General features: G+C 43.9%; 1 protein-coding gene across 6 annotated transcripts in view; it reads left to right on the top strand.

The window, feature by feature from the left end:
- Positions 1–15,154, top strand: part of Card11 (caspase recruitment domain family member 11) — a 109,125-nt gene that overhangs the window by 68,126 nt on the left and 25,845 nt on the right. For all 6 annotated transcript variants that reach the window (XM_063234096.1, XM_013152786.3, XM_063234095.1 and 3 more), the window contains 4 exons: positions 2,087–2,217; positions 11,196–11,408; positions 13,372–13,509; positions 13,660–13,985. In XM_063234096.1, coding sequence (XP_063090166.1) covers positions 2,211–2,217; positions 11,196–11,408; positions 13,372–13,509; positions 13,660–13,985 — 684 coding nt within the window. In that variant the 5' untranslated portion in view covers positions 2,087–2,210. The remainder of the gene's footprint in view (positions 1–2,086; positions 2,218–11,195; positions 11,409–13,371; positions 13,510–13,659; positions 13,986–15,154) is intronic.

Genomic DNA, 15,154 nt, shown 5'->3' with positions numbered 1-15,154 from the left:
TCAGCACTCAGCTGATGCAGGAGGATCACAAGTTTGAGCCCAACATAGCAACTTAATGACTTAAGAAGACACTGTCTCAAAATTAAAAACAAAAACAAAACTTTAAGAAGGGATGGGATGTAGCTCAGTGTGAAGGCCTTGGGTTCAACCCCCAGTTCAGAGAGAGAGAGAGAGGGGGAGAGAGAGAGAGAGAGAGAGAGAGAGAGAGAGAGAGAGAGAGAGAGAGAGAAAGAAAGAAAGAAAGAAAGAAAGAAAGAAAGAACAGAGCAGGTGCATTCCACCGGTCACATGCTTCCCCATGAACTAGCTCACACCTGCCATCTGGGAACCTGGTTTTAGTTCTGTCTCACACTTATATACTGAAGTGACACCATAGGTAGCTTTTATACACACACTTTCTGGCCCTCACCTTTTGGAAAGTAAATTTTTTTTTTGATAAACAAGTCTAGCATTTGTACATAGTGATTAAGGGAACTCAGAAAACCTTGGGTCCAAATCCCACTTTTATGCTGTGTCCTTGAACTTCTCCTGGTTTCACTTTCTTGGCTGTACGATAATGATAGTAACTATGACACCATCTTCCTCGGGGAATCCTCAGGAGTTTTGAATTATGCCAAATAGTGTTCCTGGCACACAGCAGATTGTGTATAAGCATCAGGGCTGCTGATTCTGTTCACTGAATGTAAGTGGGCATCTCAAGCAGTCAAAAGATTGATTTACCAAAATAAATTCTCGAAGTTTTCCTTGGCTTTAGGGCCAAGTTCTCATGTCTGTAATCAGAGTTCTAAAACCAGGAGCATAAAGTCCAGCTTCACGATTGGCTGTGCCTTGGTTTCCCCAATCCATGCTGACATGACAGGGAGAATGGCAAAGGGCAGCTGTGCAGACCTGTTTTCCCTTTCTTGCAATTAAAACCTTTCTTAAAATTTAAAAATAAATAAGAAGCTTCTCTTGATGTTTGATTAAAAAAAAAAACACATTCCTTTTTTTAAAAAAAAATGCAGAAGATTCTGTTTTCTCCCGCATTCACTCACCATCCTGGGAGTCCGCAGACCTTCCCTGGGGCAGGGGCTCTCAGATCCTCCCCAGTCCTGGTCTCCAACTGAGGCAGCCTGGTGGCTCCTGTCCCAGCCTCAGCACAGGGAGGTCGTGAGGAGACCAAGGAGAAAGTGTCCTCTAGAGATGCATCCCTGCACCTCTCCAGCCAAGGGCCTCTGACAGCTCCCCCCACCTGCATGACACCAGCAGGAGCAGCCTTTGTCATCCCTGGGAGACCTGGTGTCACCTATGATTAATGCTCGAAGCCAAGACCAGCAAGTTCTTGATTACACAGCAGTGTCGAATCCCTGTTACTGCAGCACAGAGGAGTCCTGAGCAGCTGCCCAGGCCCTCTGTGAGCTGGGACAGCTGTCAGGGCTAGTGGAAGGCATCTCCTGCCTTACCTTGCCAGGCTGGGAGGCCCCTGTCTGTCTCCCTGGCCTCTTTTCCCAGGAGAACTCATCCTGCCCTGAAAAGCTTAGAGGCCCAGCTGGGCACTGGAGCAGGTAAGCTGGGCATTAACAATGGCCTTGTCAGCCACTGTGAGCAATGCCACCTTTGGGAAATTACAGTGTGTGTGCACCATGGCGTGTTCCTGCCCAGGCCCACGGTGAACTAGAGGCTGGAGATGTGATTCCAATGAAGCCGGCTCTGCCAGGTCAGGACCCTGCATTCCACCTTCAGTTTGATGAGTTTGTAGCTGCCAAGAGCAGCTCAGCTCTGCAGGTGCTATGGTCAGGCCTTGCAGAGAACTTATGTGGTGGCTGGGAGTTACTCCAAGAGCACCCAAGTCTCTACCCAAGAGGCCTTGGAATCTGTGGTCAGTGACCTTCCTGGATGTCCATACCACTGGAGGGCAGGAGCCCTCCTTCCACACCAGGTGCTGATGTGGTACACCTGTCATTGTCAGCTGCAGGAAGACATGCACCTCAGCATTTTATGCCCTGGCCTTTCTTCCATAGCAAAGCACCTACCCTTTGATCCATGACTTTCCCCTTATCTCCATCTTCCACCCCTGTTCCAGATCTGATAGTCTTTCTCTTTTCAGGTCCCAGCCATCGGCTGCAGATCTAGCAGGAGACTGGCACAAGGGAGAACAGGATCCAGCCTGGAAGAGTGGGTGTCAGAGCTCGGGGACACTTCTCAGCTCCTGTTTATTGAGCACCTACCACATGCCAGGTACTGTCCATGTGTCACCTCTTTTACATTACAAAATAAAAAAGGAAAGTAGGGTTCCATGAGACTCAGTGTGGGGTGTCAAGGAAGGAGGGGCAGAGAATAGGCTGTAATTTGAGCTCCAGTTTGGTGTATGATCAGAGAAACTCCCAAGGAGCCAGGGGCATGGTTACAATGAGGCCATGGAGCCAGTGGTGATAACCGATCAAGACCAAGATGTTGAAATACAACAGCCAGAGGGGGCACATGACAGATGTCTCAAGTGAATGAGGGCAGGATGCCCAGTGACTGTTGTGGAATTTGGGCATGGGAGGGCAGGACCCTGTGACTTGTGCTTCCCAGAAAAGACAGGCACCAAAGCAGTGCCCACAGAGCTTGGCCTTGGAGCCTGAATTTGCTTTGGGGCTGTTTATAGAGAAGCCCAAGGACCAAGGAGTCGACTTGGCCTGGAAGCCAAACCCTGCCCAGGTTAGGTCAAGGCTGCCACAGTCTGCACGGCTCAGACTGAGGTTAGAGATGAGCCATACAGCCCAGCGGGCTGATGGAATCCACAGCTTTTGCTTGTAAGACTGCGTTTCTGGGCAAATTGCTTTCAAAGAAATCACTGGAGCTTAACACACACCACTGAGTTATCCCCAGTGATGGCACTGAGTCCAGCTGAGTTATAGAGTTTGGAAGAGAAAAATCACTCGAAATTGGGTCCAAGGCACTTCGTTCTATTTGGAGGGCAGCCTCACTACCCATTGTCCATAAGCATTTCACACATCGTAAACACACATCCATGTGGCAGGGAACAGCAACATGGCCACCCTCACCCCAGCTAGAGCAGCATCACAACACCCCCTGTGCCCTCCCAAGTCCCATCTGTGTGGCCATCGTCCCCAAGGTGAGCTTCCACTCTGATCAGACATGGCCCTTGCTTCCCAGTGCTGTTTTTCTGTATATCCTGGATAGCAGAGTTTTGCTGCATATGGCTTTTTGTTTGGGATGTTTTGTTTTGCTTTGTTATAATACTAGGGATTGAATGTAGGCCCTCTGCACTGAACTATACCCTCAGTCTTTTTTGAGTCACCCTTACTAAGTCACTCAGTTGCCCAGGCTGGGCTCCAGTGTGCCAGCCTCCTGCCTCAGCCTCCCAGAGTGCCAGGATAACAGGTGTGCACCACCACGCCCAGCCTTGCTTGCCAGGCAGACTGCTGAGCTGAATCCCCGGCCCGGTTTCCTGTTCTATGCCTTAAGTGACTTCCTTTTTCTCAGCTTCATGCTCCTGAGGCCCACCCAAGATACTGCACATAGCTGTGTCTTTTACCACTGTCACTGCAGTAGCAAATTCCACCAGGGAATGCATGGGTTATCTGTCCCTCCCATACATGACAGTGTTTCTAACTCCACCATCGAACCTCCTGCCTAAGGTCCCCTGATGCAGCGGGGTGATTTCTCTAGTGATCACACAGTAGGGAGACCTGGCCATGACATATGCGTGTGCAGCCCTGCTAGAGACAGCAACTTGTCTGATTTCAAGCCTCTCTCAGCCACCAGCAAAGGTCTGCAGCAGAGCCCTGCTGGGCACCAGATGCAGGACTATTCTCACTCTTCATGGCTCCCCATGGGGGCAGCTGGGCCCTGTTGCCCAGCAGACTTCTGCTCCAGAGGCCCCCCTTTCCCCGAGATGAGAAATCTCAGGAAAACCTTGGCATGAGCGTTCTAAGCATGAATCCCAGTTCACACTCACCACGCGACCTGCAGCGAGTTGTTAGGCTCTCTGGATCTGCGTTTCCTTGGCTACAGAGCAGGGACAATCACAGTGCCTCTCAGGGTGGCTGTGATCGGATTTCTAGAGTCAGAAGCAGTTTTGGCACAGGGTAGCACCTCCTGTTCTGCTGGCAGTTCCACTGCCACCCCTTCTGTGAGTCTGGACTGCCTCTTGCATGTCATACGGCAGCTGTTTGTATAGATGGCAAACACCTAGCACTAAACCTTGAGCACCTCACAGGCAAGAACTGTGCAAGAAACACCTCTACTACCTCCATGCCCAGCACAGCACCTATCCTCTCCCGGGGACCTCCCGGCCCACAGGGGCACTATAGCCACGCTGCACAGAGTGCTCTCAGCTCTGTAAGGCTGAGGGTCTGTGGTTGCCTTGCTCTGAGGTAGGAGGCCCTTTTCGTCTCTGCTTTGGAAAACAGATATTGCCTAGTCATTTCCTGCTTTGCTGATGGTTACCAGAGTGGCTGCTTTGCTGCCGTGGCTGGGAGGGAACATTTCTGCAGCACTGAGTACCACATACAGGTGACCTGGTCCGTGGAGGGCAGGAAACCAAGCTTCCCAGGCTGCTCTTGCTGACCTTCAAAGCACAAATTCTTAGCACCTCACTCTCAGTTCCCTCCGGTGCCTGCAGCACTGAGCAAGCCATGTGTGGCGGCTACCAGGGAGTTATCAGGGATTATACCCAAGGCTTTTGCACTGAGCTACATCCTCCATTCTTTTTTTATGTTTTGAAACAGGATCTCGCTAAGTCATTAAGTTGCCCAAGCTGGGCTCCAAACTGCCATGTTTCTGCCTCAGTAACCCAGAGTGCTGGGATTATAGGTCTGCACTGTTACACCCAGATACCATGTGCTCTTCAAATCCATGCTAAGCACCCTATAGTGCAAAAAGATCAGGAATGCCTACTGTTGAATAATGCAGTTGTTTCCATTTTTCTAAATATTCAGGTGAAAACTGGGAAGAAAAATATCCTGCAATAGGAGAAATGTATAAAAAATTATATATTCTGGGGCTGGAGGTTTAGCTCAGCGGCATAAGCGCCTGCCTTGTAAGCAGGCAGTCGTGAGTTCGATCCCCGGTACCGATAAAAAAAAAAAAAAAAGGAAAAAGATAAAAAATTATATATTCTTTGGGCCAGGGATTTAGCTCAGTGGTACAGCACCAGCCTGGCAAGCATGAGGTCCTGAGTTCAATTCCTGGTACCAAAAAAGTACATATATATGAATAAAACAATTAAAAGTGATGGGTTATCAAGTTGGGCTTTAAAAAGCAAGATCACCTGTATACTGTCTGTAATACACACATTCTAGATTCAAGGATATAAAGAGATTGAAAGTAAAAGGACAGAAAGATATACACCAACCTAACAACAATCAGAAGGAGCTGGAATGGTTATACCAATAGCAGACAAAGTAAACTTTAATACAAAAATATTACTAGAAGTAAAGAAGAACATTTCATAGTAATAAAAGGGACAGGCTTCCAGGAAAATACAATAATTATAATTTTATGTCACCTAACAGAATCCCAAGTACATGCAGCAAAGGGTAGAAGAACTGGAGAGAGAATATACAACTCAGCAATACTAGTTAGAGACTTTATTGCCTTATTTTCCAATAATGGATAGAACAACTATACAGAAGATCAGGAAACAGGAAACTTGAACAGCATTGTAAACAAAGTAGTACTCACAGAAATCTGGAGGACATTCCATTTGATAGCAGCAGAATTATACATATTTTCACCCACAACATGAAACATCTTCCAGAAAAAAGTAATATTCTAGGCCATAACGCAAACCTCAAACTGGGTGTGGTGGTGCATGCCTGTAATCCCAGCACTTGGGAGGCCGAGGCAGGAGAATCACTGTGATTTTGAGGCCAGTCTGAACTACACAGCAAGACCCTGTCTCAAAAACAAAACAAAACAAAACAAAACAAAAACTTCAGTAAGTTTGAAAGTATCACAGTGACAGAGGAAGTCAGTGAAATCAAAAGTTAGTTCTTAGCCAGGCATAGCGGCACACACTATAATGCCAACACTTTGGGAGCCTGGGCAACTTCGTGACTTGGCAAGACCTTGTCTGAAAATAAAAATGAAAAGGACTATGGGTATAGCTCAGTGCAAAGGTTTAACATAGAGAGAAAAATCAGTTCTCTGAAATATCAATGAAATTGAGAAGCTTTTAGCTAGGCTGACTGGAAAAAAGGAGGAAAACTTAAATTACTCGAAGGAGAAATGAAAGAGTGGACATCATAATTGACCTTTACAGGGCTGGGATTTAGCTCAGCGGCATAAGCGCCTGCCTTGCAAGCGTGGGGTCATGAGTTTGATCCCTGGTACTGATTTAAAAAAAAAAAAATTGACCTTTACAGAGACAAAAAGGATTAAAAAAATTATTAGATGGAATTATTGTGGATAAATTAGATGGCTTGGCTAAAGTGGACCAATTCCTAGGATGACACAAACTTCTAAAACTGGCTCAAGAAAAACAGAAAATATGAACTGACCTATGACAAGGAAAGAGAGTAAGCCCTTAGAAATAATAATAATAACTCATAAAGAGAAGCCTATACTCCAATGTCTTTACTTATAAATTCTGAATGAGAGAAATGATAATATTAATTTGATTATATTAACTTATAATATTAATTCTCTTCCCAAAATTTGAAGGGAAAAGAATACTGCCCGACTCATCCCATGAGCTAATATGACTTGTTATCAAAGCCAGACAGTGATATCACGGGGAAAGAAACTAGAGTGGTCTCTGATGAATATGGATGCAAAAATCCAAAATAATACTAGTAGATTGAATCTAGCAACATTTATAAAGAAGTAAACACCATGTCTGAGGCAGATACGATGTTGTGCTACAATCCCAGCACTTGGGAGACTCACAAATTCAGAGTCAATCTGGGCAACATAGTAAATGTGTCACCAACCTAAGTGAAAGACTATCTCAAAGAAAAAAGAAGGAAAAGGAAAGGAAGAAGTGGGGAGATGAAAAAAAGAAAAAGAAGAAGCCACCACTGTGAGGAAGTATGATTTATCCGAGGAATACAAGATTTACTTAAGATCTGAAAGTCCATTCGTGTAGTGCAACATGGCAATAGAGTAAAAAGCAAAACCACATAATAATCTCTTGTGCATCTATACACCAGCAATGATCATTCCACAAATGAAATTAACAAGACAATTCCCATTTACTACATCATCAAAATAATAAAACCCTTATGAATGAATTTAACAGAAGAAGCACAAGACCTGCGTACTGTATTAGCATTCTGTCCCTGTTATGCAGTACCTGCCACAAGCTACTTATCAGGAGAAGTTTACTGCAGCTCATGATTCCAGGGATTCAAGTTCAATATTGGGGGTCCTAGTGGCTTGGACTTTGGGTGACTGTGGCACAACACAGTGAAAGTATGTGTCAGAACAAGCAGTCACAGCTTGAGTTAGGAAGCAGAGAGAAGATGGGCCAGGTCCCCCAGTCCCTTTTGATGCCTGTCCCCCGAAAGACGTAAGGACCCCCCATAAGGCCTGACCTCCTAAAGGCCCATAGCACCTTGCAGTAGTGCCACCCTGGGGACAAAGTCTTTACACACAAACCTTTCAGTGATTCTCAACATGCAAACTGTATCATACACTGAGATCTATAAAATATTGCTGAAAGAAATTAAACAAGATGTAAATAAATGGAAATATAGCCCATGTTCATGGATTAGAATATTCAGTGTTGTTAGAGAATAATGCTCCCCAAATTGATCTACATAGTCAGTGGAGTCACTGAAGTAAGGCCCCAGTGGAATTGCAAAGGGGCCCCTATTAGCCAGAACAAACTTGAAAAGGCACTAGGTTGGGGGACTCATATTTCCCAATTTCAAAACCCTATTACAAATCTAAAGTAATTAAGACAATGTGATGCTAACATAAAGAGAAACATATAAATCAATGGAATAGAAGCAAGAGTCCAGAAACAAACCTCGATATTTATGGTCAGTTGATTTCCAACAAAGGTGCCTAGTTCATTTAATGGGGAAAAAAGTGATTTGGGGGGAGGGTTTTGTTTTATTTTTGTTGTTATTGTTTGTTTTGCTTTTTGTTTTTTGACATATTAGACCAGTACAATCCGATGTCCATACATAATGTCCAATACATAATACATAATAGACAATACATAATGTCCATACACAATCAGTTTGGATCACTACTGTGTATCAAACACCAAAGTTGACTAAAAATGGATGATGGATTGAAATTTAAGAGCTAACATACAAAACACTGAGGGAAAAATAAGAATGTCTTCCTCACCTTGAATTAAACAATGATTTTTTATACCTGTCAAAACACAAGTAAAATAAGAAAAAGCAAACTGAACTATATCAAATTTACAACTTATGCTACATTATCTTTGAAAAATAAAAAGACAAATGGCAGACAGACAGAAAATATTTGCAAGTTTTGTGTCTGATAAAGGACTTGCATCCAGAATAAAGAATTCCTACAACTAAATAATAAAAAGACAAACATAGGGCTGGAGGTTTAGCTCAGCAGCGCAAGTGAGATCATGAATTTCCCAATATCCAAAAAAAAAGACACTCTCTGTTTGAATGTTCACTTTGTATGCTTTGATACTGTTACTTGAGCAGCTATCTCTAAGATGATAATGTGTAATCTATTAACTGGTGATTTCTTACTGTTTTTTTTTTTGTAGTTCTGTATTACTTGTACCCTTACACCACTTTGTTTTGTTTTATTTTTTCTCTTTTTCTTTTTAAATAAAATTTTAAAAAAAAGACAACTCAGCTTTAAAATGAGAAAGGAATTCAATAGACAGATGATCAAGCATACAGTGGATATTTAAATTCGTAACAGCAAAAGACATCCGTCCCCCTCAAAGTTCTCCCCCTCACTTCCAGCACACTCATCCCATTACCTTACCATGTCTTGGAGCAGTTCTGGAGGTCCTCTTTCATGAGTGTCTTTACAAGATGTGATCAAAAATATAGTGAATGCTGCTGGCAAGCGCCATCCAACAAAAAAGCAAGATGATAAAAATGTGACAGTGTGACCTCACCCGTCTTCTTCATGAGATCTGGCACCGTGCAGCATCTGGCTTTTTCTTAATGTCAAATGGCCCTGATAAGTAAGTGTTTTAGATCAGTTCAGGACATTGTGGCAGCCACAACAACACAATTAAATACACACACAGAAAAGAACTATTTCAGAAAGTGTCAAGAATGACGGGATAGTTTATTTGGGGTTGGGAGGGGGGCGATAATCTTGAGGAGAATTAATGTTGATGTGTCTTTTATCACAATAAATTTTTTAATTTCAATATTCACCATATTTTTCAATTATCCCTTCTGCCTCTGTACACAAATGGCCAGTAAGGACTTGAAAAGATGCTCAACATCATTAGTCATTAGAAAAATGCACATCAAAACCACAAGGAGATACCACTTCTCTTCCTATAGGATAATTATGATTAAAAAAGAGAGAGTAACTATTATTAGCAAGACTGTGGAGAAATTGGAACGCTAACACATTACTAGTGGGACTGTGAAATGGTGCAGCTGCTTTGGAAAACAGTTTGGCAGCTCCTCAAAATGTGAAACATATGGAATTCCTGTGTGGCTTAGGAACTCCACTCCTACGTGTCTCCTCCAGGGACATAAAAGCATAAATCCACATGAAAACTTGTACATGAAGGTTCATGACAGAATAAAAGCCAAAAAACCCTCAAATGCCATCAAAGGAAGTCATAACAAAATGTGTTATAGTCACACCATGGAAAATCACCTGGCTATTTGTAAATTAAAGAGATACATACTATAGCACAGAAAAAGCTTGAAAGCTGGGCGAAAGAAGCCAGTCACAAATACTATAAATATACGACTTCATATGGAATATCCAGAAAAGACAAAAACGCCAGAGACAGAAAGAGGATTAGTGCTTGCCGAAGGGCCGGAGGGCCTTGTCTGGGGGGAATGGAGAGTGGCGGGTGAAGTCTCTTTCTGAAATGACGGGAATGTTTTAAAATTGATGTGGTATTAGTTACCCAATTCTTTGCACCACTGAGTTATATGCATTTGAAAAGTGAATCATAGGGCATGTAAATTGTATCTCAGTAAAACTTTTTAAAAAGAAATGAAACATTGGCACATTCTTCAGACATACGTCCCTCTGAAACACTATGCCAAAGGAAGCTGGTCATTAAAAGAACACATTTGATGATTGTGTGTATATTAAATGTCAGGGAAGGCAAATCCACAGAGACAGGAAAGTAGATTAGTAATGGAAGCAGGCAGAAAGGAAATCAAGAAGGATTGTAATGGCTGAGTTTTAGGTCTTTTATTACGGTCATTGTGTTTGTTTTGGTTCAGTTTTGGGTGGTGGTTGGTTGCTTTGTTGGCAATACTCAGGATTGAACACAAGCCCTTGGCACTGAGCTACATCTCCAATCCTTTTTCGCATTTTTATTTTGAGACAGGTTCTCACTGACTCGCTATGTTGCCCAAGTTAGCCTCAAACTTGGGATCCTCCTGCCTCAGCCTCCCAGAGTGCCAGGATTCTAGGCCTGCACCACTGTACCCAGCCATGAGTGTCTTTTAAGGAAGACAAAAATATGCTAAACTATTAGACTGTGGTGATTATTGCACAATCCCAGGAGTGTATTTAAAAGCACTGAATTGGGTACTTTAAATTGGCAGTTGTGTGGTATATGAGTTATATCTCAATAATGTTGTTTTTAAAAAATGAATGAAACAAATCCACCTGGATAAATCTCAAAGAAACACAGTGGCGGGGGGCAGGTAGCCCAATGAAAAAGAAAGCACACAGCATTATACCATTTATGTGAAGTTTTAAAACAAAAACTAATATATTGTTGTTTTGGGAAAGATACATTTAGGAAGATAAAACCTTGGGTGGAAAGAGTGTACTCCAGGAGCCGAGTTTTCCCCCTCTGCCCAATAAACAACCATTTAAAATTTTTATGATCTATTCTTCCATTGTTTATGTTTAGTAAATAAGGAAAATATATTTATATTATATTCATTGCCCCTTTCTCAGATAAAAGGTAAAATGTCAGATATATTTTCTTGCACTATACTTTTTTCTTCAACTTAACAATATATTCCCGAGCTCGCACTAGAGCAGCTCCAGAGCGTTCGGGGAGGCTCCTGCACTCACCTCGCGGCTCCTGTCTGCAGGAGGCGGGCCCGAGATGGACGAGTACATGGAGACGCTGAAGGACGAGGAGGACGCTCTGTGGGAGAACGTGGAGTGCAATCGGCACATGCTGAGCCGCTACATCAACCCGGCCAAGCTCACCCCCTACCTGCGCCAGTGCAAGGTCATAGATGAGCAGGACGAAGATGAAGTGCTGAACGCCCCCATGCTGCCGTCCAAGATCAACCGGGCAGGTAACCGCGGGGCCTCTGAGGGACAGGAGGGCCACCACACGTGGCCACCCCAGGACATGCCCTCCACTTAGCTGTACCGAAATGGGGCTTCTCTAGGTCAGGGATTTTGCAACTCGAGTCCACAGACCTCCACCCACTCCTGTGCCACCACTAAGATGTAGAATTCAAGGACCCGTGAACTCGGAGAGGGGGAACATTGCATCTTGATTTTACAAACATAAACTGAACCTTAGCATTGCCTTAAAACATGAAGGGTGGAAGGCAACAAATCCCAGTGGTGATTATTAATACCTGTGACTATGTCAACAATAAAAATTACCGATATCTTTATATCTCATATTACAGCTTTGCAGGTGTCTTAAAATACCATTTGCACTCATCTCCTCAATATTACAGTAGTTATCAGATCTGCCAAGTGATCTTCTTACTTAGCATTCAAAAGTACCATGTCTATTACTGAATCACAGATTTACTTAATATTTGATAATTGTATTATCATGGGCTTTCTTTGTACCAGATGTGTTTAATCAGTTTTTTAAAAATATTATTCTAAGAAAGGGTCCACAGGTTTTTCTGGAGTTCCTTGGAGCCCACGGAATCCCATCATACTCAGTAAAAATAATGTGCATATTTATGAAACTCACTTCAGTTTGATATATGTATAGATGTGCACACATGTTTGTATACTTATCTGTGTATATGGGCACTAGGTCATGGTATAAAATTTCTTTCTCTCTGTAGACTATAGTTGGAAAGGTTTGGAAATCAGTGTCCCACAGTATAACTAATGATAAGTGGCCCATGTGCTATGACTCTTTTGTGTCCATGACTCACGTCTTTAATTAATCACAGCATGCTTTCCCATTTGGATGCAACTTTGGAATCTTTCTAACATAGGGCTCCAGGCAGCTTCACCACACACAGGATTGACACAAAATGATATTTATTTATAGCATATTTATCCTGGGAAAAAGATGAAGTCTAAGACCTCAAGAGAAAAACAGTCTGAAATAAAAATGATTAAGGAAAGGCCATAAACTATAAACCATAAGTACAATAAGTAGTGTCTTAGTCTGTGTCCTATTACTATCACAAAACACCTGATGCAAGTTAACTTTATAAAGAAAAGAGGTTGATTTAGTTCACAGTTACAAATATTCAAGGGTATGGTGCTAGGATCAACTGCATTTGATGAGGGCCCTCTAGGCTGTATCACATCATGGCAGAAGCGTGTGTATGAGGAAGAGATCACATCCCCAACAGAAACCCAGAGAGAGATTGGAATCTCACCATCCTCTTCAAGGGCACAACCCCAAATGAGCTACAGACTTCCCACTAAGCCCCATTTCTAAAAGATTACAGTACCTAGTATCTCAATATTGAGAACCAAGCTCCCAACACATGAGCTTTTGGGGACAAACAACATCCAAACCTTTGTAAGTAGGGTGAAAACTCTAAACAGCTGAGAAGACGACACGTGTAGGTTAAGATGTTTCCAGGCTGTGGAATAATTCCAAAGAACACGGAGCTATACCTCCTCTGGCTTTTCTTAAAAGCTTCCCACTCATATATTTGTCCTCTTGCTGGGAACCCCAGGGAGCCATGCATTATTCCATATACTTCTAACCTCCTTCAATCACAGAAGAGCAGGTGCTTGTGTAAATAACTTAAGCCCTGGTCAAGAGCAAGCTCTTCAAAACTGCCGGTTCACCGTGCCTGCAATTCTGTTTAATCCTAATTCTATCAACTTATTACAGAAAGGAGCTGCACATTCCTTAATTCCGTACTGAGGGCTTGGAACTTTGGTTACACTACCCAGACTCTATCATACAACTCAGAAGTGGTAGAATGTAATGAGACTATCTCCTTTAAATTTATTCAGGAATAAAATAAGACTAGAGGTGGAAATTTGCACCCAAGCAGATACATAAATTTCTCCTGTGTGATGTGGTCTGTCCTTTAGGCCGATTATTAGACATTCTACACACCAAAGGGCAAAGAGGCTATGTGGTGTTCTTGGAGAGCCTGGAATTTTACTACCCAGAACTGTACAAACTGGTGACTGGGAAAGAGCCTACCCGGAGATTCTCCACCATTGTGGGTAAGTGGCTTTGCCAGCAGGAACATCTGGACTCTCGCAGGAGGGGTGTGGGCTTATGGGTATAAAAGGTCAGTACTGTGTTGGTAAGCCACTGGGTGAGTCAGGGGCCCCTGCCTCATCCTGGGCCTAAGTGGGTGCCCCTCTACGCAGTGGAGGAGGGCCACGAGGGCCTCACGCACTTCCTGATGAATGAAGTCATCAAGCTGCAGCAGCAGATGAAGGCCAAGGACCTGCAGCGCTGCGAGCTCCTGGCCAAATCCCGGCAGCTGGAGGATGAGAAAAAGCAGCTGATGCTGACACGGGTCGAGCTACTGACCTTCCAGGATCGGTACTACAAGATGAAGGAGGAGCGGGACAGCTACAATGATGAGCTGGTCAAGGTCAAGGACGACAACTACAACCTGGCCATGCGCTACGCCCAGCTCAGTGAAGAGAAAAACATGGCCGTGATGAGAAGCCGGGACCTCCAACTCGAGGTAGGGATGCCAGAGCTACTCGCCAAGCTAAGGGAGGGAAAGTGACTGTCCCTGGGGCTCAGGACTATCCACAGGGACACATGCTGACATCCTCACACAGGTAACACCAGAGATCCACACCCAGACAGAGGGGGAACAGAGAAGCCAAGTGGGAGGGAGGTCTAAACACATCGCGTGCACAGGCACACCAACACCGACACTCACCTCTGGCTCAGCAGCCTAGATCCTCTCTGCGCTTGTGCACACATGCGCACAAAGATGCAATAACGTACAGCCCGCCCATCACTTCTGCGCATGTGCAGACGTACGCTCATGCTTGCACGAAACCTGTGCCACTCAAAGTGAGGGAGGCTTAGGATAGGCAGAACCCTGTGCTGTGACAGGAGGTGGTGGATTTTGCCAAAATGAAGTTTCTTGTTCTGTCCTGTGGCGGGTAAATCCCTTGGTTTCAGACACTTTGTTTCCACAAAGATCAGCACAGTTCCTGGTACAGTGGGACAGTCAGTACATTTATCAGCCAACAAACCACCAGCCAAGAGATTGACCTGATTAATGAGTTTACCATCTAAATGAAGGTGGGGAAAGGGATTTGCCACATTCTTTCTTCCCTTCCATTTATTGAATTCCACCATGTACCCAGCTCATTTCCGGGGATATGTATCTCCAGACTAAGACCCTGCCATCATGGAGTTCACATCATAGTCAAAAACAAACATATAGATAGATACCTGGTAGTTTGAGTGTTATTAAGAGAAGCTGCAGTAAGGTCAGAGAATGAGGGTGCCATCTTGTACCGTCTGTAACAACACGTGAGCAAGGATCTGAGGAGAGGGAGCCAGGCCTGCAATGAAAGCAAAGCAAATGCAAAAAAAAAAAAAAAAGAAAGAAAGAAAGAAAAGTAAATGCAAAGGCCTGAGAGGGGGCGGGGATCTGGCTTTTCTTTTTCCTTGAGTAATGGCAGAAGAGGCACTGGGGCTGGAGCCAAATGAACAAATGGTACAAAAGGAAGTGGGAGAGATGGCCGGGGTCCAGATCGTGGGGCCACGGTGGGAACTTTGGAATTTATTCTAGTTGTGATGGAAGCCTCTGAAGGATTGAGAGCTGGGGAGTGACAACTGATTTATGTCTTCGAAGGATCACTCTGGCTGCTGGGTAGAAAATAGACTCTC

This window comes from Cavia porcellus, unplaced genomic scaffold (genome assembly GCF_034190915.1).
Source record: "Cavia porcellus strain 051 isolate PalLab524CR breed Dunkin Hartley unplaced genomic scaffold, mCavPor4.1 scaffold_23, whole genome shotgun sequence".
NCBI lineage: Eukaryota > Metazoa > Chordata > Mammalia > Rodentia > Caviidae > Cavia > Cavia porcellus.
Note: the sequence above shows the minus strand (reverse complement) of the source record. Positions and strands in the feature narration are given on the sequence as shown.